The sequence below is a fragment of the Pseudophryne corroboree genome, chromosome 2 (genome assembly GCF_028390025.1).
Source record: "Pseudophryne corroboree isolate aPseCor3 chromosome 2, aPseCor3.hap2, whole genome shotgun sequence".
Lineage (NCBI taxonomy): Eukaryota > Metazoa > Chordata > Amphibia > Anura > Myobatrachidae > Pseudophryne > Pseudophryne corroboree.
Window position 1 is genome coordinate 799,343,597 of NC_086445.1, and position 27,837 is coordinate 799,371,433.

General features: G+C 43.8%; 1 protein-coding gene across 13 annotated transcripts in view; it reads right to left on the reverse strand.

The window, feature by feature from the left end:
- Positions 1–27,837, reverse strand: part of CASK (calcium/calmodulin dependent serine protein kinase) — an 887,710-nt gene that overhangs the window by 138,309 nt on the left and 721,564 nt on the right. For all 13 annotated transcript variants that reach the window (XM_063955614.1, XM_063955617.1, XM_063955611.1 and 10 more), the window contains 4 exons: positions 18,062–18,250; positions 10,892–10,970; positions 1,500–1,585; positions 677–745 (listed from right to left, as the gene is read on the reverse strand). In XM_063955614.1, coding sequence (XP_063811684.1) covers positions 677–745; positions 1,500–1,585; positions 10,892–10,970; positions 18,062–18,250 — 423 coding nt within the window. The remainder of the gene's footprint in view (positions 1–676; positions 746–1,499; positions 1,586–10,891; positions 10,971–18,061; positions 18,251–27,837) is intronic.

Consider the following 27,837-nt stretch of genomic DNA (forward strand, 5'->3'; position numbering starts at 1 on the left):
TTGATGAGGCTCATAAAGAATGGTCTGCATTCTCATGAAAAATAAGATTTTAGCCAAATATGGCTGACCTCCCCTTTGTGTAAGCATTGAGTGCATTTAAGATGATCACACACTGTAACTATAGAGAGGGGTCTGGAAGTGATTCGAAAAGTCAGTAGAACATGTTATCCGGAAAAAAACATAAGTTTATATTTGCTGCTAGTCTAAGGTAAATTGCTCTGAGAGTGAAGCCTTCGTTCTTTCAATCAACAGTTCGTTGATTTTTCTCATTCACAGAGGGGAATGAAAACCTGTCCTTTGTGATTCATACTATATTTTTATATGCTAATCTTGCAGGCACACAAACTGGAAGAAGTCTGAGGCGTCAGCAGCTTTGTACTCCATTCTTCACAATCTGCTTGGTTTTGTGTCCTTTTTAGTATTCGGACTAAGAATGCTTATACAAAACCATAAAATAAAAATTTAACAACTTCAAAATATGCACAGCTACCTTGTCTAATGTCTATTCGGAAATGATAAACATTTACTGTTCCGTTATCTTTGTTGTAAAATTGGTGTGCATGGTCTACTAGCACAGGCAGAAATGACTTCCCAAGAAGCAGATAACAGTCAGCCATCAGCAGGTGGTTAGCACCAGTATAAAGGAAGAAGTAGTCCTTATGTATTATGTTATTACCTCACAGGATGAAGACTGCGTGCGGTAACTCGGAACAATCTTGAAGGTGATACTGCCCCGCATTTCTCTCTGAAGTGAAAACAGCAAAATAGATTTTCTTAATGGTGATGGAGAAACAAGACATAGGATTAAAATTAAAGCTACACTGTCATAAGATATTCTTCCGTTTAATTATAGGAATTATAGATGTGATTATATACTACATATACACACACAGACAATTACTAAAAGTTGTCAATTTCTTTGTCATATAACAGGTGATAATAAACAATAGTTTTACTTAAGTTTTAATATAATTAAACACCACTACAGTATGCATTGGCAAACTATGCTTCTCATTACTATGATTTGGGGTTTTCACCTCAATGTAATATGAATCACAATCCACACAGAAAACACCACCTGAATTTAGGAAATTGTGGTGTTCCCGGGGCGTACTATACTGAGGAAGAGTTGTGCAACTCTATTAAGTGAAATGTTCAACTTGAGAAGAAAAAAAAATATATTTGTAAATACCTCATTATCAGAAATGCAAACATTCCTGACACCATTTAAATTAAAACTCTAAAGTGCAAACACACCAAGCTATCAGTAAGCAGATATAAACATAGTATCATTTAAATGGTAAAAATGTGTGTTTCATTTTATATATATATATATATATATATATATATATATATATATATACATATACATACACACACACACACACACACACACACACACACACACACACACACACATATATATATATACATACAGTGCATATGTATATATATTAGAAAGATAGAAAGTGATGATGTACATATAAAATGCAACTGACCAACATCTTTTGAAGCTGTTCCACTGTCTGGTTTGCTACACTAATTCCGTTTATTTCTCGTATCTCATCACCCACATGAAGGGTACCTACACAGTAAAATATTGAAAAAAAATAAATAAGAAAATTAGATTGGGGCATCTCTAAAACACAATACATAATATATAAAATATATAAATATTATATATACATCAGGGACACGCGGTGAGGTAAATGGCTCAGTAGGCACTGGCTAGCACCAGAGCCAGATTTGAACACAATATATGAGCCAAAGGCTTCATGTGAGAATTATGCAAAGCTGCAGCAGTATAAAGTCTTAGAAATTGGTGAGTTTTGATCTAAGATGTGCAGAAAAGATAGGCGCTCCAGCATTCTGACTATAAAAATGATTAGAATAATACAAAGATGATATTTCTAACATATCCTTTCATATACATTATAAAGTCAATACTCTGGTGCACACAGTAGCATGACAGGAAAAGCTCTGCATCACCCCACATGTCGCTGAATATATATATATATATATATATATATATATATATATATATATATATATATATATATATATATATATATATATATATATATATAGAGTCCAATGTAGTGTCCGGCACTCAGAGGAAGAAAAAGTGAAATGCTGCGGTGCCCTCCTCATGAGAGAAAACTTCCCATAATACTGTGGAATGGAATAGGCGGCACTCAGCAGGCTGGTAACAAGAATAATTCCTTTATTGGCAACGGGCCGACATGTTTCGGAGAATCCTCTCCGTCCACAGGGCCAAACTGTTTGACCAGTTTGGCCCTGAGGACGGAGAGGATTCTCCGAAACATGTCGGCCCGTTGCCAATAAAGGAATTATTCTTGTTACCAGCCTGCTGAGTGCCGCCTATTCCATTCCACACTATATATATATATATATATATATATATATATTTATTTATTAGCGCAACTTTCTCACATAGCACTATGTTGTACTTTACCAAGAACAACACTACTTCTTCCTTGTGACACTGGCTGCTTATAAAATGCACTGTGAATCCCCTTAAGCATAGTCTCTGAAGTAGTAATGTAAAGCATAGTAAGGTTAATAGAGTTTGAATGGCAGTTTCCATCTGTTCCGCAACCTAAAGAATACTCCTGAAACCTCCAGCCAGTGAGACGACCTACTGGAAATTACTCCTACATCCTAAAAGGTACCATGGCTTTTGGAAAATGAGAAATAAAATATCATGGGTGGCATTTCTAATGAACTTATATAATCACACTCATCAAAAGTGAAAATCAGGGGAAAACATTTTTTTTTATAAGCCATAAATAAACACTCCATTATTCAAGCATGGTAGCTTAATACTAAGTACTATGCCTCAAAATAGGCTCTTATTTAAAGAGAAGAACCTGCTAAATGTACTAGCATTTCCGATTACCGAAAAAGCAGATGTTTTGGTAACACAGCTGCGAGATTAAAGCAGAATCTATTTTTCAACTGCAAAATGAACCTGGTATTGACGTTAAAAAAAATCAAATAAAAAAAGTTCCACTTTAAATCTCGCAACTATATCGCTGAAACATCTGCACTTTTGGCATTCCAAAGGCTATCATTTGGCCCGCTGTCTCATTATCCATTGAATTCTATTGAAATCTATAGATTCTATTCTAATCAGCTTTGATTAATTGGAATCGAGGCTTCACTTAACATAGTCAGTTGATGGTATATATATATATATATCTTCCAACAAAGTAACATCCCCAGAAACAAGTATAGCGTTATTTGTTCTTGAGGTGCTAACTTTTTGTTTCTGACCACTTCATACCTAATTATTTTGGTTAAAGGTAATAGCTTCAAATATCAGTGGTGGTCACCTGGCCACCAACAATCCACCTGTGGCCCCAGGAAATCAGAGGAAGAGGGAATGCACTGTATTCCTCTGCGGGATCTAACTGTGAAGGTTATGGAGGAAGAAAGAGTGGCAAGTGGGATGCATGTGGGGAATAAGCCCACCACTGCACTAGCATGTCAGCCACTAATATATTCAGCCTAAAACGGGGGATGTCTAGAAAGCACAGAGGCGTCACTGTCACATACTGAGCAGGTTTTCAATTTGGTAATCCTGTTAAACACATGAAGAGTGTCAAACCTGCAAGTACTGTGTAAGCAAGTGAATGGACCAGGTAAGAAATTAAATGGGAAGAGTAAAAGCCAGGTGTTTTATAGAAGGCATTCATTCATGAATGTGAGTCAGAGTGAGGCAGGTGTTTCACCATGCCTTCCAGATTTGAAAACAAAAGTTTATATAGCCAACTTTTTTTTTTTTTACTTGACAGTCAAAACACAAAGACTGAAACAATTTGATGGGTTATCAGCATCTACTGTATGATGAAACAGTTTGTTTGGAGAAGCTTGTTCTTTGTGTGCAATGACATATTTGACAGTAAGTCACCTATTTAAGCCTGAGCAGTTTACGGTGACATAATGGACAGTTTTTCATACATATGCACTGAGAACAGATGTGAAAAAAAGAGGACAAAAACAAACTAAACATGAAAACACACATTTAAGTGATGCTTTTTATGGCATATAGTAGCATATGGAAATACATGAATAATAAGGAATAATGAGTTAAAAATATTAAATGTGTATTACAAATGCAGAATGTAAAGGCGTCCAGATTCTAATCTTTCATGTGTTTATGTGGTAATTAACATGTGAAATCCACCCCCCCCCCCTCAAAAATAGTTAAGATTTAAAAAAAACAAAAACACACGGAGAAGATGGGTGTTTCTGACAGTGGCATTATAGTAACTAGATCATCACTAACCAATCTTGGTGGTGATAACCAAATACTGAATGAAGAATATGTTGCAAATCAGTCAGACAATTTTGCGGTCGCAGACTGTATGGTCTACAAATCACTTGTGTATTTGCTTAAATGAACGTCAATATAAGAATGGATGGACATGGGTTGGATGACAGCGATGTGACTGTACAATTATCAGCTACAACGGGTCACTTTACTTTATTAGAAAAGGCACGCCCATTGCCAAGCACAATAAATAATAAGAATTTACTCATCGGTAATTCTATTTCTCGTAGTCCGTGGTGGATGCTGGGAACTCCGTAAGGACCATGGGGAATAGACAGGCTCCACAGGAGACTGGGCACTCTAAAAGAAAGAATAGATACTATCTGGTGTGCACTGGCTCCTCCCTCTATGCCCCTCCTCCAGACCTCAGTTAAGGAAACTGTGCCCGGAAGAGCTGACACAACAAGGAAAGGATTTGGAATCCAAGGTAAGACTCATACCAGCCACACCAATCACACCGTACAACTTGTGATAACTATACCCAGTTAACAGTATGAACAACAATTGAGCCTCAGTAACAGATGGCTCATAACAATAACCCTTTAGTTAAGCAATAACTATATACATGTATTGCAGAGAGTCCGCACTTGGGACGGGCGCCCAGCATCCACTACGGACTACGAGAAATAGAATTACCGGTGAGTAAATTCTTATTTTCTCTGACGTCCTAGTGGATGCTGGGAACTCCGTAAGGACCATGGGGATTATACCAAAGTTCCCAAACGGGCGGGAGAGTGCGGATGACTCTGCAGCACCGAATGAGCAAAGGCAAGGTCCTCCTCAGCCAGGGTATCAAACTTGTAGAACTTAGCAAATGTGTTTGAACCCTACCAAGTAGCAGCTCGGCAAAGCTGTAAAGCCGAGACCCCTCGGGCAGCCGCCCAAAAAGAGCCCACCTTCCTTGTGGAATGGGCTTTTACTGATTTAGGATGCGGTAACCCTGCCGCAGAATATGCTTGCTGAATCGTGTTACAGATCCAGCGCGCAATAGATTGGTTTGAAGCCGGAGCACCCAGTTTGTTGGGTGCATGCAGGATAAACAGCGAGTCAGTTTTCCTGACTCCAGCCGTCCTGGCTACATAGATTTTCAAAGCCCTGACTACATCAAGTAACCTGGAGTCCTCCAAGTCCCGAGTAGCCGCCGGCACCACAATAGGCTGGTTCAAATGAAACGCTGATACCACCTTAGGGAGAAATTGGGGACGAGTCCTCAACTCTGCCCTGTCCATATGAAAGATCAGATATGGGCTTTTACATGACAAAGCCGCCAATTCTGACACACGCCTAGCTGAAGCTAAGGCCAACAGCATGACCACCTTCCATGTGAGATACTTTAGCTCCACGGTCTTAAGTGGCTCAAACCAGTGTGATTTCAGGAAATCCAACACAACGTTAAGATCCCAAGGTGCCACTGGAGGCACAAAAGGGGCTGAATATGCAGCACCCCTGTAACAACGTCCGAACTTCAGGCAGTGAAGCCAGTTCTTTTTGAAAGAAAATAGATAGGGCCGAAATCTGGACCTTTATGGACCCCAATTTTAGGCCCATAGTCACCCCTGACTGTAGGAAGTGCAGAAATCGACCCAGCTGGAATTCCTCTGTTGGGGCCTTCCTGGCCTCACACCAAGCAACATATTTCCGCCATATGCGGTGATAATGCTTTGCTGTCACATCCTTCCTAGCTTTTATCAGCGTAGGCATCACTTTATCCGGAATGCCCTTTTCCGTTAGGATCCGGCGTTCAACCGCCATGGCGTCAAACGCAGCCGCGGTAAGTCTTGGAACAGACAGGGCCCCATCTGTAACAGGTCCTGTTTGAGAGGCAGAGGCCATGGGTCCTCTGAGATAATTTCTTGTAGTTCTGGGTACCAATTTCTTCTTGGCCAATCCGGAACGATGAGTATAGTTCTTACTCCTCGCTTTCTTACTATCCTCAGTACCTTGGGTATGAGAGGAAGAGGAGGGAACACATAAACAGACTGGTACACCCACGGTGTCACTAGTGCGTCCACAGCTATCGCCTGAGGGTCCCGTGACCTGGCGCAATATCTTTTTAGCTTTTTGTTGAGGCGGGACGCCATCATGTCCACCTGTGGCAGTTCCCAATGATTTACAATCTGTGTGAAGACTTCTTGATGAAGTCCCCACTCTCCCGGGTGGAGGTCGTGCCTGCTGAGGAAGTCTGCTTCTCAGTTGTTCACTCCCGGAATGAACACTGCTGACAGTGCTAGCACGTGATTCTCCGCCCATCGAAGAATCCTTGTGGCTTCTGCAATTGCCATCCTGCTTCTTGTGCCGCCCTGGCGGTTTACATGGGCGACCGCCGTGATGTGATGTTGTCTGACTGAATCAGTACTGATTGGTTTTGTAGCAGGGGCTCTGCTTGACTCAGGGCGTTGTAGATGGCCCTTAGTTCCAATATATTTATGTGTAGAGTAGTCTCCAGACTTGAACACTGTCCTTGGAAGTTTCTTCCCTGAGTGACTGCCCCCCATCCTCGGAGGTTTGCATCCGTGGTCACCAGGACCCAGTCCTGTATGCCGAACCTGCGTCCATCGAGAAGATGAGCACTCTGCAGCCACCACAGCAGAGACACCCTGGCCCTTGGGGACAGGGTGATCAACCGATGCATCTGAAGATGCTATCCTGACCATTTGTCCAACAGATCCCAGTGATGTACCGACACCTGTTTTGGTTTCAGGAGGTCCCTGACCAGAGATGACAATTCCTGGGCCTTCTCCTCCGGGAGAAACACCTTCTGTTCTGTGTCCAGAATCATTCCCAGGAAAAGCAGACGCGTCGTAGGAATCAGCTGAGACTTTGGGATATTCAGAATCCAGCCGTGCCGTTGCAACACTTCCTGAGAGAGTGCTACGCTGACCAACTTGGACCTCGCCTTTATGAGGAGATAGTCCAAGTACGGGATAATTATAACTCCCTTTCTTCGAAGGAGTATCATCATTTCGGCCATTACCTTGGTAAATATTCTCGGAGCCGTGGAGAGACCAAACGGCAACGTCTGGAATTGGTAATGACAGTTCTGTACCACAAACCTGAGGTACTCCTGGTGAGGTGGGTAAATGGGGACATGCAAGTAAACATCCTTGATGTCCAGCGACACCATAAAATCCCCCTCTTCCAGGCTTGCAATAACCGCCCTGAGCGATTCCATTTTGAACTTGAACTTCTTTATATAAGTGTTCAAGGATTTTAAATTTAGAATGAGTCTCACCGAACCGTCCGGTTTCGGTACCACAAACATTGTGGAATAGTAACCCCTTCCCTGTTGAAGGAGGGGGACCTTGATTATCACCTGCTAGAGGTACAGCTTGTGAATTGCCGCCAGTACTATCTCCCTTTCCCTGGGAGGAGCTGGCAAGGCTGATTTGAGGTAACGGCGAGGGGGAGTCGCCTCGAACTCCAGCTTGTATCCCTGAGATACAATTTGTACAGCCCAGAGATCCACTTGTGAGCGAACCCACTGGTTGCTGAAGTTTCGGAGACGCGCCCCCACCGCACCTGGCTCCGCCAGTGGAGCCCCAACGTCATGCGGTGGACTTAGTGGAAGCAGGGGAGGATTTTTGTTCCTGGGAACTGGCTGCCTGGTGCAGCTTCTTTCCTCTACCCCTGCCTCTGGCCAGAAAGGATGCGCCTCTGACCCGCTTGCCTTTCTGAGGCCGAAAGGACTGCATTTGATAATACGGTGCTTTCTTAGGCTGTGAGGGTACCTGAGGCAAAAAAGTCGACTTCCCAGCTGTTGCTGTGGATACGAGGTCCGAGAGACAGTCCCCGAACAATTCCTCACCCTTATAAGGCAAAACCTCCATGTGTTTTTTAGAATCAGCATCACCTGTCCACTGCCGAGTCCATAATACTCTCCTGGCAGAAACGGACATTGCATTAATTCTAGATGCCAGCAGGCAAATGTCCCTCTGGGCATCCCGCATATATAAGACGACGTCTTTTATATGTTCCATGGTTAGCAAAATAGTATCCCTGTCGAGGGAATCAATGTTGTCTGACAGGGTATCAGTCCATGCTGCTGCAGCACTACACATCCAGGCTGAAGCAATAGCAGGTCTCAGTAGAGTACTAGAGTGTGTATACACAGACTTCAGGATAGCTTCCTGCTTTCTATCCGCAGGCTTCTTTAGGGCGGCCGTATCCGGAGACGGCAGTGCCACCCTTTTAGATAAGCGTGTGAGCTCCTTGTCCACCCTAGGGGATGTTTCCCAATGTAACCTATCCATTGGCGGGGAAGGGTACGCCATCAGTAACCTCTTAGAAATCACTAGTTTCTTATCAGGGGAACTCCACGCTTCTTCACACACATCATATAATTCATCAGATGGGGGAAAAGTCACTGGCTGCTTTTTCTCCCCAAACATAATACCCCTCTTGGTGGTAACCGGGTTAACGTCAGAAATGTGCAATACATCTTTCATTGCAGTAATCATGCATCGGATGGCCTTTGTAGACTGTACATTTGTCTCATCCTCATCTACACTGGAGTCCGACTCCGTGTCGACATCTGTGTCTACCATCTGAGCCAGAGGGCGTTTATGAGCCCCTGACGGCCTCTGAGTCGCCTGGGCAGGCGCGGGCTGAGACCCCGGCTGTCCCAAGGCTGCTGCGTCATCGAACCTTTTATGCAAGGAGTTGATACTGTCGGTTAAGACCTTCCACATATCCATCCAATCAGGTGTCGGCCCCGTCGGGGGCGACACCACACTAATCTGCCTCTGCTCCGCCTCCACGTAACCCTCCTCATCAAACATGTCGACACAGCCGTACCGACACACACACAGGGAATGCTCTGACTGAGGACAGGACCCCACAAAGTCCTTTGGGGAGACAGAGAGAGAGTATGCCAGCACACAACACAGCGCTATATAACACAGGGATGTACACTATAAGTGTTTTTTCCCAATAGCTGCTTACTTATCTTATTTGCGCCTAAATTTAAGTGCCCCCCCCCTCTCTTTTTTACCCTTCTTGTATCCAGATACTGCAGGGGAGAGCCTGGGGAGCTGCTTCCAGTGGAGCTGTGAAGGGAAAATGGCGCTGGTGTGCTGAGGAAGAAGGCCCCGCCCCCTCAGCGGCGGGCTTCTGTCCCGCGTTTTGTGTGACTTAATGGCGGGGGTTTGCACACATATACAGTGCCAGACTGTATTATGTGTATAATTTGTGCCAAAAGGTATTATAATTGCTGCCCAGGGCGCCCCCCCCCAGCGCCCTGCACCCTACAGTGACCAGGGTGTGGTGTGCTGTGGGAGCAATGGCGCACAGCTGCATTGCTGTCCGCTACCTTAATGAAGACAGGAGTCTTCAGCCGCCGTTTTCGTCGTTCTCTTCTGTCTTCTGGCTCTGCAAGGGGGACGGCGGCGCGGCTCCGGGAACGGACGATCGAGGTCAGGCCCTGTGTTCGAACCCTCTGGAGCTAATGGTGTCCAGTAGCCTAAGAAGCACAAGCTAGCTGCAAGCAGGTAGGTTCGCTTCTCTCCCCTCAGTCCCACGTAGCAGTGAGTCTGTTGCCAGCAGATCTCACTGAAAATAAAAAACCTAACAAATACTCTTTTCTAGCAAGCTCAGGAGAGCCCACTAGGTGCATCCAGCTCTGGCCGGGCACAGATTCTAACTGAGGTCTGGAGGAGGGGCATAGAGGGAGGAGCCAGTGCACACCAGATAGTACCTATTCTTTCTTTTAGAGTGCCCAGTCTCCTGCGGAGCCCGTCTATTCCCCATGGTTCTTACGGAGTTCCCAGCATCCACTAGGACGTCAGAGAAAACTGATTGGCCCCATGGGAGGTAAAGTGGACATAAATCGGGTCACTTGGCTCCCACGTTGGATCTGCTCATGTTATGGACAGGTTTAAGTTGTACTATTAAAGATATCAAAATGCCAGTGTCTGAATTCAGAAAATATCAAGGAGACTTAAAGGCATACCCTAAAACATTACCTACAGATGAGAAATAAGAGCACTCACAAGTCTCCAAGACATTTATTAAAAGTGTACTGATTGAATGGAAAAGCAAGACCTGCATCCTGCCATTTCCATGCATGATAAAGCCAGAGGGAGCAGTTTTTCAAAGTATCTTCCCAAAAATATATTTTGGCTGCACAAGTGCTATCACAGAACCCTCCCAACTTTAATTAAAGGCAAATTATTACATTTTGTGTACCATTTTTTTTTTAAGCACAGGATCTTCAAATAACATTCTTAGAAAAACAAAGCCTAAGGCCCCTGATTAACATTACATACATATTCCCTACAAATTGCAGAAATAGCCATTATTAAGATACAGATTCAGACACTGAAATACAAGTGTTGCATATCAAATTAATCATCACAGTCTCCTGGTGCGTCCTAGGTACTACTAAATGCATTTTTGGCAAAAAAGATTGAAGGCTTGTTTGGTTGGTAGAGACTCTTACAACCGCTAATAGCAAAAACAATCATGTGAATGAGGAAGCAACTGTATGAACGTTGAAGCATATATACAATTCTAGAACCTGTAAGTCAGTTACTGTACCTTGCCTGTGAATCATTCCTCCATGCATAATCCTTGCAACAATACAATGGTTTAGTTCATTCATCTTTAGTGTTATTCCCTGTTGAACACACATGTATAAAAGTTTATATATTTGCAATCAGAAAAAAAAAAAAAAGATAACCGAATTATATTCACAGAGCACTGTCTTGTTTCCTTTATTCAAACTTACTATCTTAAAAAAAAAAAAAAAAAAAGCAAACTTGCCAAAAAAAAAAAAAAAAAAAAAGGCTAATTTTATAGGTTGGTTGACCACAAACAAAATGAACATAGTTCTGTCACTAGAGAATGGTATAAGTCATAAATGAATAGTAGGGTGATATAAAGTGCATTTAAAGATCATAACAGTTCAATATAATACAGTAGTTGTCATATTAAAATATGGCTATATGTGAATGTTGCAGTGGAAGACCATCCCTTACTCCCCTCCCCATCCCTCCCACCAACTCTGACATCTTTCTTCCATGCATCTGGAGAGGAAGTCATGGCCCTCATTCATTCCTCTCCCCTCACCACCTCCCCACTTGACCCTATCCCCTCCCGCCTCCTCCGCTACCTCTCTCCTTCTGCTTGTTCCCATCTTTCCCACCTTCTCAATCTCTCCCTCTCATCAGGCACTGTCCCCTCTGCCTTCAAGCATGCACTCATCTCTCCTATTCTTAAAAAACCTACCCTTGATCCAAACACTCTCTCCAAATACCGACCGACCCATCTCTCTCCTCCTTTTTGCCTCCAAACTCCTTGAGCGTATTGTCTACAACCGCCTTATTTCCTTTCTTTCCTCACACTCACTACTTGACCCATTCCAGTCTGGCTTCCGTCCTCTCCACTCCACTGAAACTGCCCTTACAAAATTATGCAATGACCTCCATGCTGCTAAATCTAAGGGACACTACTCTATACTTATTCTACTTGATCTCTCTGCTGCTTTTGACACTGTGGACCATCCTCTACTACTGCAAATCCTTCACTCCATTGGTCTGCGTGACACTGCCCTCTCTTGGCTGTCTTCCTACCTCTCTGACCATTCATTCTCTGTCTCCTCTCATGACTCCACCTCCGCCTCACTTCCACTAACTCTTCTATTCTCTCTCTATACATCCTCACTAGGTAAGCTCATTAGTTCTTTTTGCTTCCAGTATCATCTCTATGCTGATGACACCCAAATCTATCTTTCCTCTCCAGACTTCTCCCCTGCTCTCCTCACTCGTATCTCCAACTGTGTCTCTGCTACCTCTTCCTGTATGTCCCAGCACTTTCTTAAACTTAACATGTCTAAGACCGAGCTGATTATCTTCCCTCCCTCCCGCATAACCTCACCTCCTACAATCTCATTATCTATTGTTGGCACTACTATCTCCTCTAGCCCCCAAGTGCGCTGTCTTGGAGTAATCCTCGACTCCTCCCTCTCCTTCAAACCACACATTCAGCACCTCACACAAACCTGCCGTTTTCATCTAAAAAATATTTCCAGGATCAGACCCTTTCTGACCCAGGATGCTACTAAGACTCTTATCCACTCACTGGTCATCTCCAGACTGGACTACTGTAATCTCCTCCTGACTGGCATTCCTGACAAATACCTCTCTTTACTCCAATCTAACCTCAATGCTGCTGCCCGGCTCATTTTCCTCAGCAAACGCACTACGTCTACCTCTCCTCTCCTACTAGACCTTCACTGGCTCCCCCTTCCCTTTCAGAATCCATTTCAACCTTCTCACGCCCGCTTACAAAGCCCTCACCCACTCCTCTCCCACCTACATCTCTGACCTTATCTCCCTTTACACTCCCACCCGTCCTCTGCGCTCTGCTAATGCACAACGACTCTCCTGCCTACGGATTACTTCCTCCCACTCCTACCTCCAAGATTTTTCACGTGCTGCACCACTTCTCTGGAATTCCCTACCTCTCCCCCTCAGACTATCCACCTCTCTACAAAACTTCAAACGGGCTCTCAAGAGCCACTTCTTCACCAAACGCAGCCAAATCTCATCCTAAGCCTCTGTTCCACATTCTCTATGTACCCAATCTGTGTCACCCCTGTCTGTCTACCCCCCCCCCCCCTTTAGATTGTAAGCTCTCACGAGCAGGGTCCTCTTCCCTCATGTGCTTATCCTTTGTCTTACTTTAATAATCTTCAACTGTACCACATCCAGCAGTCTTCTGCCACCTGATACTTATTCCGGTGTCATCTGCTGATGTAACTATGTTTATTTACCCTGTACTTGTGCTATACTGTCATCAACTGTAAGTTGCTGTTTTCCTGTTTGATTATTTATGTACTCTGTAATTGGGCGCTGCGGAACCCTTGTGGCGCCATATAAATAAAGGATAATAATAATAATAATTATTATCCAGAAGCAATATGGTCATAAGTATTATAAACAGACTGAACAGAGTTTCAGAATCATTGGAACATTTGAACACAATTGTAGCAAAAATTGCAGAATGGAAAAATGACAAATTCTGGTTTTAAAGTACAGAAAAAAAGAAAGAACAAAATATGACATGGGATCTACAATATATAGGGGTAAACTAAATTAGATGCACCATTGTCCCACCCGCAAGTGTGGCTACATGTTGCACTTATGGTGCAACCTAACTCGTGGATTCTTGTTTCACAGACCCGTAGGGCTGCATACAAAAATCTATCCAAGGAGATCGGGCAGCAAGACGCCGGGCCATTACTGGAGTTTCCATGTTGTTACAACGGCAAATTGCCCCCCCTTGCGACTCATTGAATTGACCCCATAGATTTTTATTTTATTATTCGCAATCTAGAATCTTAAAAAAAAAAAAAAAAAAAAAAAAATTCCAAACAAAAATCTTACACTAATTACATTTGGATCAAGGAGATATTCTTAAAATAATCTGATTGGATAACAGAACATGTTTCATATAAGGAAAAAAATCTGCAGCAAATGCATGAGTGTACAAGTGTGTGCCTAGCTGAACAGCTGTTGCCATATAACTTATTGGCCCTACACACTGCGCGATATTAGTGAAAGAGATGAACGATCTCATTCATTAATGAACGAGATACCGTTCATATCTTTCAGTGTGGAGGTACCAGTGATGAACGATGCACAGCCCCGCGCTCGTTCATCGCTGGTGCCCCGTCGCTTGTGCATGCAGGCCAATATGGACGATCTCGTCCATATTTGCCTGCACTTCTATGGAGCCGGGTGACGGGGGGAGTGAAGAAACTTCACTTCCCCGTCACTGCCAGCCGTCGGCTCGGCGGCGGATTGTGCAATGTGTAGGGCCCTTTACTGCATTTTGCAGACTGATTGTAACAAATCAATAATTAACAAATGTCAACTTTGTTTGTTTGTTGCAAATAAATTGCCCACATCTTGTTATTTTTTTTTGTAGGTATTTACTTAATATTTAGCAATCAGTAGCTTATAGTTTCATATTACCATTTGCTTGAATATTCGTCTGCTACACAAATAGTAATTTTGTACCTTTTACAATGTATGTAAAATTGTTGTACACATTAATGCCTTGCTTTTATGCAAATACAGGACTTTACCCGGGCTTCACCCACTCTGTGGAATGCCCTCCCACGCACAATAAGACTCTCCACTAGTCTCCAAACCTTTAAACGTTCCCTGAAAACTCATCTCTTCAGACAAGCCTACCAAATTCCTGACCCACACACATAACCTTCAATGCTTCCCTATCCAGTTACATTCCCTCTGCACAGTCCCCATAACCTCACATTTTGTCTTCCAACATTGCTGGGTGATCATATCATACAACCCACTAAGAACCTAGCAATCTGGGGAAACATTATATAACAGGTAGCATCTATCCTTGTGTATCAATACCTATTTCCCTATAGATTGTAAGCTTGCGAGCAGGGCCTTCCAACCGCTATGTCTGTCTTTGCCCTGTTTTGTTCTATAACTGTTGTTCTAATTGTAAAGCGCAACGGAATATGCTGCGCTATATAAGCAACTGCTAATAATAATAATAATTTATGAATCAGTGTTTAACATACTATGGACCTGATTCAGAGGTGGACAACTGGGACCGGTGCCGTGTCATCAGTCCTAGTGGATCGGAGAAGTTATGATAATGGTAATGAGACACCCACCGCTGACTTCTCATATCTGCTGCATGTGTCAAAATGCGCAGCATCGTAGAAACAAGATCACCACCTAAGGTTGCTAAGAATGTCCTCTGCAACTAATCTGCCAAGGCCATTGAATATGGGATCTCTGGCTTCGGCACGCATCCAGAATGGAACTAATACACCTCCATTTTCTACAAAACAGTCCACTTCACCATCCCCAAATGAATGCAGCCTGTCAATCAAGTTGCATTGAGACACCTATCTGAAGACCATCAGAGCATATGAGCAGTGCAGATCACCAAACATAGCCCCATCTGAGACCAAATTGAACGTGAATCAGACCCCATGTTTTCAATATTGACTCTGAGTACTGATTAAAATAAACTGAGCACATTATGGTCTGTCTTTTTCTGTCATTTAATCATAGTCTCATTAGCAGAGCTGAATAGTTGAAGTCTGTCTACACGGAATCAAATGTGAGTCACTGAGCAGTGACGCTGACAGCAGATATGATACTGCTTCCTCCAGCTGTGTCAGCACAGGTTTATTCTTCCCCTCTCTCATCTGCCGTTAGTGGTACGCAGTAAAAAGCAGAAGGGGCACCACCCTGTGTACTCAGCATTTTTACTCTATCTTCACCAATTTATATTGTGTGGTTTATAATACCGACAAACTTTTTCAAACTATAAAAACACACATTTTCCAATACCTAGTTAAGTGGAGTATCAATTAAATTGAATATACTGACAATAGAGCTTTGTTGTTTCTTCTTTATAACATACTGTGGGTTAAGCTTTTATAATAGTATACCCACACACACTATCCAAACTGCTTATAAATAAATATATTTTTGCCTGTTACACTATTTATGTGGGTACATTTATACCCTTCATTATACGTGTGATATTATTGCTTGTTAAGTGTTTGTATTGTTGTTAATTGCTGCTGTTAATGCAAATAAAATGTAGGTTTTATTTAGGAGTGCCCCACCAAAGGAGTTTTTATTGTTCTAGAGTCATATGTTCTACTCCTAGTGATCATTGCCAGTATATTATATAGTGTTCATTCTAGCAACCTGCACCTGTCACAACCCGTGTAGTTCCTCTCCAAGTCTCCAAGTTGTATCTCAGATACAGATCACAGTGTGGTAGAAGCACCAGAGCAGATAACGACACACCAGGCAGGAAAGAGAAACTGCATGGATTGTGACAGGTGCAGGGTGCCAGAATGAATACTATTATAGTTAATAGGCATTAATACCATTATTTTGTGTATACTGGCTTACCAATTTTCTATTCAATATAGACCAATGCTGGGTTCTGTTCCTTTCCTTTGGTACTTTGAATATAGGGTGGGGAATGCAGTAATGATGACATCAGATTAGATGGATGTTGCATTTGTGTCAAGGATCTGAGCGCAGATCAGGAACGTAGTTTTGTAAAGCAGATGTACTTTCTGTCAGAACAAGATATGTAGGAGGGCAGGATGAGAAAAGATGGGGGGACCCTTAGTATGTGGGAGAATTGGGTAATGGGCTACATGGAGACAGGTATTAACTTGGAGAGGTAAGTAGCTATTTGGGTGCAGGGAAATGGAGAGTAAGCATGTGAAGACACTGATGCCCTACATAAGTGGACATGCTGTGCAGATGGCATATAAAGGGGCATGTGGAAAGGAATGATGGCATATAAGAGGGCATATGAAGAGTATGGGACATAAAAAAGGTATATGGAAGAGTCTAATGACATCTAAGGCACATGAGGGGGGGTCTTACTGTACAAAACATGTAGAGCCAAATAAACAATCTTCTCAGACATCAACATCTTGAAATCAACCTTTTAAGCTTGGCATACATGCTACAAGTCTGGCTGATCCACCCAATATTGTCCGATTGCCCAGATAATTGTTTAATGTATGTGGGCAATAGATCCAAAAATATTGATTGATTGGGCAAGCCATATCCTCTAGCACAGGTCTGGCCAACCTGTGGCTCTCCAGCTGTTATGAAACTACGAATCCCAGCATGCTCTGCCACAGTTTTAGCATTTCCTAATAGCAAAAGTGTAGCAGGGCATGCTGGGACTAGTAGTTTTATAACAGCTGGAGAACCACAGGTTGGCCATGACTGCTCTAGCATCTCCATGAAATGTGAAATTTTCTCAGATCAAAGTTGGTTGCATCGGGCACACGTAACGTAATGTCTCCTCCCCATGGGATGAGAGCAGATATCATGTCCACTACACTGTGACAGATCTCGCATTGTATGTCCACAATACCTGCAGGGGTGGAGACTGTCAGATGAAAAGCTTAGTCAGTCTCACAGGCATTTTATCTGCACGTATATGCCCAGCATTATTAATCAACATGTATGACTATCTTAAGGATAAGCACAATACACTGTTGGTAATTCAGACCTAATCGCTGGGCAGCGATTATTTCAGCCCTGCAATCAGATAGTCGCCACCTACAGGGGTAGTGTATTTCCGCTGTGCAAGTGTGCGATGGCATGTGTAGCAGAGCTGCACAAACTGATTTTGTGCAGTCTCTGCGCAGCCCAGGACTTACTCAGCCGCTGCAATCACATCAGCCTGTTCGGAACCAGATTTGACGTCAGACACCCTCCCTGCAAACGCTTGGACACTCCTGCGTTTTTCCAAACACTCCATGAAAATGGTCAGTTGACACCCACAAACACCCTCTTCCTCTCAATCTCCTTGCGAACACCTGTGCAAATGGATCCTTCGCACAAACCAGTCACTGACTGGCGATCCGCTTTGCAGCAGTCTGTCACTCCTGCGCATTGCTGTGCATACGCATGCGCAGCTTGGATCTGATTGCCTGCTGTGCGAAAATGTACAGCAGCGATCAGATCTAAAATTACCCCCACCGAGCAGTGAACTGAAAGGATTACACTGGTGTACCAACAACCACCAAGGTCAATTAATGAGGTAATGTCCTAGAAATACAAATAGATGAAAGGGACAAGAGTACAAACAGGTCATCTATTGGAAAAAGCTGAAGTAGAGCAATATAAAAGAATAGGCAGATTAAAATGTATGGTAACTTCTCACCATTGGCTCATCTGTATTTTTCTGGAATTGGACTAAGCGGACCCGTGTAACATTTTCCATATCCATGTCACCGTTTGCACTTTCTGGAGAATCTCCGTTTAGGTAGGGAGAGGTTGGAGGTGGCGTAACTCTTAGTGCTTCGTCACTGTAAACTTCATGGGCTACCACATCATGAGTTTGTAGTAAGGCCTGGAATAGTTGGAATAAACAAAACACTGCATGTCACACTCTCCACACACAAGTTTTACATTACTGCACTTAATGGTATCATAGGCAATGGGGGATATTCAATTAGCTATGGTAATTCAACTGTGCCCGGAGCCGGCAGTCATCAGGGATTTTTTTCCGCCTGCCTGCCAGATAACCAGCCCCATCAGCCCCGTTGTTTCACAAAAACACAAAAGTTTTTCGGGTGAAAAAATAAAAAACGGGGAATTATTAAATCGCCCAAAGCTAAACATAGGGGGGAAAAAAATCGTGATAAACGTATGTATTTTTTCATCCCAAAAAATTACTGTAGCAAATTGAATATTCCCCAATATATTAAAAAAATAATGATTTCATACTTACCTCTGCAGTTTTAATTCCTACTTTCTTCCCAGGAACATTGTAATCAAAATGCAACATTAATTCTTAATCAAATTGTTTTACTTACTGTAGAACAGTCATACAATCTTATTAAAACATGTTGAACACCACTAACATTAAAGGGTTATGAAGAAAAAAAAAAAACCACCACAGAAATTACACGCTTGCACAATACAAGTCCAGCCTTGCTCACAGGCATTTGTGTGTCAAATGCAGTAAAGTTAGAAAAAATTAAATTAAAACTCGACTGCTAAGCGATGAGACGAACACCTAAAAATGTATTCTCAATCACTAAGCATAACTCATTATAGTAAGCTAGCGCAATACAGCACTTTATGACCTTTTCATTCCATTTGATAAACAATATTTGGTTTTCGCATATTTATCTCATATTCCATTTTTATATGTATTCATATAAATTCCACATTTATATGATTTAATAGCACATACTGTACCATTTCAAGCAGTGCCATCTATAAAATTGTTCAGACTTTCCTATCTAGTTATTGGAGTTTTGGGGCTGGACATACAGGGAGACAGTAAAGTTAACAAGCGCTACAACTGGAAGTCCACCCATACCCATTTGTCAAACTTCAGTTTTATATTAGTGAAAGGAAATCTTGTGTCTAAATATTTTCAATCCATTGAAGTATGACTATAATGCTGCTATTTCTGTAAAAGTACAGCCGAAAAGTACAAAATGAGTGTCACTGAAAGTATAGGGACGAGATTGCGTTTACAGCATTCCCAACTGCCCTGAATCCTTCTGCAGTTAGCAAAATGCTATGTGCTCACTATGGAATGCAGAGAGCATGCACCTTTTACATCCCCGTCATTTAACAATAAATCTAAATTTCTGCTCTGAGCCTCTGGTGCACAATTAGGTACACTTGTGTGCCCAATCAGCACTTGCCAAAGAATGTTCCCAACCCACCTAATTAACAAGTACAAACTTCTGCGCACCGACTTACATCATCTTTGCTTGGATATAACATGCTACAGCTAGACCATTAGCTAAGGGATGAAAATGTAAAAACATTCATGTTATAGATTTTATTCTAGTATCTATAACAGTACTAAGGTACTGGGGGGATAACCCTGACACAGTACAATAGCTTGGCCATAACCCACTGGCAAGGGATGTGGGCAATATGATTAGACAGACCGATAATATTACATACAGAACAGACAAAGAGGGATATCCAGTTAGCTCCAAAGTATTTTCAGATGAGAAAAACTGGTGTATTTTGCGTTATTTTAAATCGCCAATTTGCTTTCCTCTCCCTATACAAATATTACCCATTTTTTTTAGCTGAAAACTTTGTAATTGCGAGCGAGAACACACAGGATTCAGGATAAATTCACAGACTCCAACTTCGGCGGCAAATGAATAACTGGGGTGTGTGTGTTAATTAGCTTAAGTGAATTACCACGGCTTATTGGATATCATCCAAAGTAGTGGTAGACAAACAAACAAACAAACAAACAAACAAACAAGAGTTTTCTCTTAGCCTACAAAGAGGAAATAGGTGTACCATATTCATTGCCTTGTGCTTGGAAAGATTAAAGTACTAATATCTTTGAGGTAAAAAGGAGATTTAGGGTAGACTTATAGTTAAATCTCTTTCTGCAAGGTACACTGCTGTTCACAGGATGCATTGCACCGCCTCCTCTCCTCCTCCAGGCACTGGAGCTCAGTTTCATTAACCAGTCCAATGCAGTAGCAGTCAAAAGACGGTAGATGTTAGTCACATAGTCCCTTCTCCTGTCGTGACAATGTGGTTCTATCGGCTAATGTCATACAAACCCAAAGAAGCTAAGTGCGTCAGGGTGGGCACCCTGTGGAATCCCTGTGTACCTCTCAGAAAGATTTAACTATGGTAAGTCTACCATAAATCTCTTTCTGCAGCGGGGTAGACCGGTATTCCACAGGGAATAACAGCAGGGATGTCCTAAAGCAGTTCCTCATGGGAAGGGATGCACTGTAGCGGGTACAAGAACCCGGCGTCCAAAGGAAGCATCCTGGGAGGCGGAAGTGCAAAAGCATAGAACCTGATGAACGTGTTCACTGAGGACCAAGGAGCCGCCCTTCCACAATTGTTCAGCTGACGCACCACGGCGGGCCACCCAAGAAAGTCCAACAGACTGATTAGAATGGGCTTTGATAGCAGCAGAAGCTGGGAGCCCAGTCTGAGCATAGGCTTGTGCAATCACCATTCTAATCCATCTGGCCAAGGTCTGCTTATTCGCAGGCCAGCCACGTTTGTGAAAACCATAAAGTACAAAAAAGGTATCTGACCTCCTGAGGGAGGCAATCCTCTCTACGAGCCCGTACCACATCCAGAGGCCGCTCTTTGAAGGAGAAACCAGAAGAGATAAAGGCCGGAACCACAATCTCCTGGTTAAGATGAAAAGATGATACCAACTTAGATAGATAACCAGGGCGAATTCTAAGAACAGACTGGTCACGGTGAAAAATCAGAAAGGGTGGACGACAGGACAAAGCGCCTAAGTCCGACACCCTCCTAGCAGAGGCAATAGCCAGCAGAACCACGACCTTGAGCGTAAGATATTTAAGGTCCACAGACTCAAGAGGTTCAAATGGAGACTCTTGTAGAGCATTCGAAACAGACAAATCCCATGGAGCCACAGGAGGGACATAGGGAGGCTGAATCCGTAAAACACCCTGAGTGAAAGTATGAACGTTAGGGAGAGATGCAATTTTCCTCTGAAACCACACAGACAAGGCAGAAATATGAACCTTGAGGGAGGCCAGACGAAAGCCAAAGTCCAGGCCCTGTTGCAGAAAAGCCAAAAGTCTGGAAGTTTTTAAAGTATATGCATCATAATTCTTACCAGCACACCAGGTGAAGTAAGAATTCCAGACCCTATGATAAATCCGTGCAGAAGCCGGTTTACGGGCTTCCAACATAGACTGAATAACCGCCTCAGAGAATACCTTGGCCCTCAGGAGTGAAGCTTCAAAAGCCACGCCGTCAAAGCCAGTCTGGCCAGGTCCGGATAGGCACAAGGGCCCTGAACAAGGAGGTCTGGGCGTTGAGGAAGTAGAAGAGGACGCTCTATCGAGAGACCCTGCAGGTCTGAGAACCAATGCCGTCTGGGCCATGTTGAAGCGACTAGGAGTAGTATTCCTCTTTCTTGCTTGAACGTCCGCAGTACCCTGGACAGGAGTGACACTGGAGGGAACACGTATGGCAGCCGAAAGGTCTATGGAGTTGCCAGTGCATCCACGAACGCTGCTTGAGGATCTCTAGTCCTTGATCCGAAGACCAGAACCTTGTGATTGTGTCGAGACGCCATCAGGTCTACATCTGGTAGGCCCCACTTGTTCACTAGGAGTTGAAAGACTTCCGGATGTAGACTCCACTCTGCGGCGTGAACGTCCCGACGACTGAGGAAATCAGCTTCCCAGTTGAGTACTCCGGGAATGAACACTGCCGATATTGCTGGCAGATGGCGTTCCGCCCAAAAGGAGGATCTTTGATACTTCCAGCACTGCCATGCGGCTTCGAGTGCCGCCTTGATGATTTATGTACGCCACCGTGGTGGCGTTCTCTGATTGTACTTGAACAGGACTGTTCTGTACCAGAGGCAGGGCCAGTGTCAACGCACTGAACACTATCAGCAATTCCAGAAAGTTTATCAGTAGAGATTCCTCCTGGTCCACCGACCCTGAAGAGAGTGTTGCTCCAACACCGCGCCCCAACCCTGCAGACTGGCATTCGTTGTCAAGAGGACCCAGTTGGAGATCCAGAAGGGATGGCCCCTGCACAACTGTTGGTCCTGTATCCACCAGCTCAGTGACAGACGAACCCAGACCTGATCCGATGAAGCAGGCTGTCCCACTTGGAAAGGATTAACCTCTGGAGATGGAGGGAATGAAATTGAGTGTACTCCACAATGTCGAAAGCCGACACCATGAGGCCTAGTACTTGCATCACTAAGTGTATCGACACTCTTGGGCGAGAGGAAAAATCTGATCCTGTCCTGAAGTTTAAGTACTTTCTCTGGAGACAAGGTGCACCATGCTCCGAGTAGGGACCAGCGAGGACTTTTTCCAGTTGATGAGCCATCTGTGGGCTTGTAGGAATTGGGCCGTCAGTTCCATATGGCTGAGAAGAATCTCTTGTGAGTTCGCCGGGATCAGCAAGTCATCCAGATATGGCAGGATCCCGATTCCCCGATGGTGGAGAAGAGCGTCATCACGGCCATGACCTTGGTGAAGATCCGAGGGGTCGTGGCCAGTTCAAAAGGCAGTGCCTGGAATTGATAATGTAGGTTGCCAATAGCAAACCGCAGATATTGCTGATGCGACATGGCAACAGGTATGTGCAGGTAAGCATCCTGTTTGTCCAGGGATACCATGTAGTCTTCGGGTTCCATGGCCAGCACTATAGAGCGCAGGGATTCCATACGGAATTTGGATACTCTCACAAACTTGTTTAATGATTTGAGGTTGAGTATAGGCCGGAAGGACCCATTTGACTTCGGAACTAGAAACAGGGTCGAATAGTATCCCCTGCCTCAATGAGACAGAGGCACCGGCACTACCACTCCTGTATCCAGGAGGGATTGTACAACCAAGTGTAGAGCTTACACTTTTAACGGATCCGCAGTGCAAAACTGATCCGTGGTGCAAAACTGGGGAGGGGGACGTCTCCTGAAAGAGATTGCGTACCCGTGAGTGACAAATTCCTGCATCCAGGCATCCGAAGTGATCTAACCAGGCCTGGGCGAACGGCAGAAGTCGGCCTCCCACCCTAGGGTCCCCCGGGGGGAGGCCCGGTCCCATCCTGCAGCAGGCATGTCTTGTTTGGAAACAGGCTGACTGGCGGCCCAGGATTGTTTAGATTTAGTGGTTTTGGAAGCACGAGCCTGTCGCGGATACGCCTGACACTTTGCTTTTCCTGGAGGTCGAAAGGAGCGAAAGGTGGTACTCTTAGCCTTCGGAACAGAAGGATTAGTATATGGGGGAAATGCAGCAGCCAAGTCAGTTACAATCTTGTTCAGATCTTCACCAAATAGGATATCTCCCTTAAAATGGAGCACCTCCAAAGTCTTTTTGGAGTCCAGGTCCAACTTCCAGGACCTCAACCACATAATTCGACAAGCCAGGATAGACGTAGTAGACGCCTTGGCTGCCAATACACCTGCATCAGAGGCCGCCTCCTGAATATAGTGGGAGGCTGTGGTAATATAAGACAATATAAGAAATTGTCTGGCAGTGTCAGAAAAGTCCTGAAGTAGCTCATCCTCAATTGCCTGAACCCATGCTTCAATACCTATGGAGGCTGCCATAGTGGGTCCATGTACAGCACCAGTAAGAGTAAATAGACTTCAGGCATCGCTCCACACACTTATCCGTCTGTTCCTTCAGTGAGGTGACAGTGGTGACAGGCAGAGTAGATGACACCACAAGACAGGCAACATGAGAGTCCACCGGCGGCGTAGTTTCCCACTTGTTACTCAACTCCGCAGGGATAGGATAATGAGCTAGCATCTTTATAGACAGGGACAATTTCTTTCCTGGTGACGACTAGGATTCCTGACATATGTCAATTAAATGGTTAGAATGTGGCAAGACTACCTTAGCAACCTTCTGATGTTTAAACTTATCAGGTTTCTTAGACACAATAGTAGGCTCAATGTCATCATTTATTTGAAGAATTAGCTTAATAGCCTCCACCAGGTCAGGAACATCAAGCTGGGTTGTAGATTCCTCATCAGAAGCAACTGAATCAGTGTCTGACGGATCAGTATTTTCCCCATCCTCATCGGAAGAATTATCCGAAATATTAGTAGATTGTGAGTAAGAAATGGCCCTTTTAAATGATCCTTTGGCCCCAGAGGGGCATGGGGTAGATTTCTGTCTAACCAAGGATTGATTTAATTGTTGTAATTGGGTAGACATAGCATCCGCCCAGGGCAGATTAACTACAGGGACAATGTGTCTGCAATGGCACAGAAGGTCCCACAGGGGGCGCAAGACGTGTCACAAGTGTACTCAGCATACTTGAGAACGCTGCCCAAGGTGGGTCCTGATAGGCCACAGGTACTGCAGGTAGACTGGGTGTATGGCACTCAGCGCCTGCACCAGCAACTAAAACTTCCCCCTCAGGTAAATCCGTGGTGCAAGTACTGCAGGAAGCAGAAGCGTCTACAGATTTACAGCCCTGCGTGGCAGACATTATAGGGAAAGTAGCCATACGGCGTAACGGTACAATATAGCCAGACAAACACAATATCTGCAAAAAAAACCCTATGTTATGTGACAGTAAACACAGGACACAAAACAAAGGATTTAAGCGATATGAAGTGACTGAAACACAGTAAATATACCAAATTGTATATTCTGTGTTACAATATATATATATATATATATATATATATATATATATATATATATGTGCTCATGAGTTTACATACTTTAGCAGAATTTGTGATTTTCTGCCCATTTGTCAGAGAATATGAATGACAACTCACAAACTTTTCTTTCACTCATGGTTAGTGGTTGGGTGAAGCCATTTATTGTCAAAAAACTGTGTTTACTCTTTTTAAATCATAATGACAACAGAAACTACCCAAATGACCCTGATCAAAAGTTTACATACCCTGGAGATTTTGGCCTGATAACATGCACACAAGTTGACACAAACGGGTTTGAATGGCTACTAAAGGTAACCATCCTCACCTATGATCTGTTTGCTTGTAATCAGTGTGTGTGTATAAAAGGTCAGTGAGTTTCTGGACTCCTGAAAGACCCTTGCATCTTTCATCCAGTGCTGCACTGACGTGTCTGGATTCTGAGTCATGGGGAAAGCAAAAGAATTGTCAAAGGATCTGCGGGAAAAGGTAATAGAACTGTATAAAACAGGAAAGGGATATAAAAAGATATCCAAGCAATTGAGAATGCCAATCATCAGTGTTCAAAAGCTAATTAAGAAGTGGAAAATGAGGGATTCTGTGGAAACGAAATCACGGTCAGGTAGACCAACAAAAATTTCAGCCACAACTGCCAGGAAAATTGTTCGGGATGCAAAGAAAAATCCACAAATAACTTCAGCTGAAATACAGGACTCTCTGAAAAAAAGTGGTGTGGTTGTTTGAAGATGCACAATAAGGAGGCATTTGAAGAAAAATGGGCTGCATGGTCGAGTCGCCAGAAGAAAGCCATTACTACGCAAATGCCACAAAGCATCCCGCTTACAATACTCCAAACAGCACAGAGACAAGCCTCAAAACTTCTGGAACAAAGTCATTTGGAGTGATGAGACCAAAATTTTACTTTTTGGCCACAACCATAAATGTTCCATTTGGAGAGGAGTCAACAAGGCCTATGATGAAAGGTACACCATTCCTACTGTGAAACACGGAGGTGGATAGCTGATATTTTGGGGATGTGTGAGCTACAAAGGTACTGAAAACTTGGTCAAAATTGATGGCAAGATGAATGCAGCATGTTATCAGAAAATACTGGAGGAAAATTTGCACTCATCAGCCCGGAAGCTGCGCATGGGACGTATTTGGACGTTCCAACATGACAATGATCCAAAACACAAGGCCAAGTCGACCTGTCTTTGGCTACAGCAGAATAAAGTGAAGGTTCTGGAGTGGCCATCTCAGTCTCCTGACCTCAATATCATTGAGCCACTCTGGGGAGATCTCAAACGGGCAGTTCATGCAAGACAGCCCAAGAATTTACAGGAACTGGAGGCTTTTTGCCAAGAAGAATGGGCAGTTTTACCATCTGAGAAAATAAAGAGCCTCATCCACAACTACCACAAAAGACTTCAAGCTGTCATTGATGTTAAAGGGGACAATACACGGCATTAAGAACTGGGGTATGTAAACTTTTGATCAGGGTCATTTGGGTAGTTTATGTTGTCATTATGATTTAAAAAGAGTAAACACAGTTTTTTGACAATAAATGGCTTCACTCAGTCACATGTACAATGTGACTGAGTGTGCCAACAATAACAATAACACTGCATCAGACTGGTAATTTACATATAACTATGTATGAGTATAGCTATAACAATGCACAGTAGATACTGGATGTATATCACAGAATACTTGTACCAAACATTCAGATAGCAGTACACTTGTTCTTAACGAACACTGTCTAAAATGACATGTAGAATACTGAAGTGTCTGTAAAAGCACAGCGCTTATGAGGCAGGTGGATTTACAGAGGAGAGAGTGCCCTGCAGTCCCAGAGATCAGCCCAGCTAGTAATGAAGATGGTGCCAAAATCTCAGTCAGGGCGTGAGGGAGAGTGAAATGCAGCTCCAGGGTGGGAACACCAGCAGTAGATGGCGCCTGGAGCTGGGGGAGGGGCTACAGGTCAGTGCCTTATCCCCTATGCTGGTCCTCACCACCGGGTACTGTGGAGCATATAACAAATGGATTTTAGTAAATCCGACCTGTGCTCCCTTGTCCTGGTGGATATAGCGGGGTCCCTGTGCAGTACAGTGTCCACGCCAGCGGTGCGGTCCATCTCCTGGGACCGCGACTGGATTGCGATTAACTGGCGGGTCCCACCTGTGAGACCCTCTTACCTCCTCCCTGATGTGCAGCCACGCGATCCAGGAGAGCGTCAGCGGTGTGTGCCTAAAGTCCAGTGTGCCTCCGCCGCAAGTACCAGGCCGCGGGAGTATGCAGCGCTGCTGGGGAGGTGATGAAGCCACAGCACTGAATGTCAGACTGACATAAAAGTGCGGCGGCCCTTGAAGTTTTTAAAAAAATCTCTTTTCAGGGCTGCCTAGCGCAGCCCCACCTGTTGGCTGCCTGCTCTGAAGGCACCAACTTACAAACTGAGCTCCAGTGCCTGGAGGCGGGGCTATAGAGGAGGCGGTGCAATGCATCCTGGGAACAGTCAAAGATTTAGCCTGTTGGTGCCTCGGATCAAGATCCAACTCTACACCCCGATGTTATTCCCTGTGGAATACCATTGTACCCCTCTGCAGAAAGTAATTTTCCTTTTACTGAAAACAACTGCATTTCTGTGCATTCCTTTGCACACTAGCATATGTTATTTAATCAGACCTTACATTAAATACAGGGTTTCCTAAACTCGGTCCTCAAGGTACCCTAACAATCAAGGTTTTAAGGATATCCATGCTTGTGCACAGATGGTATTATCAAGCTGACTAAGGTACTACTTAAGT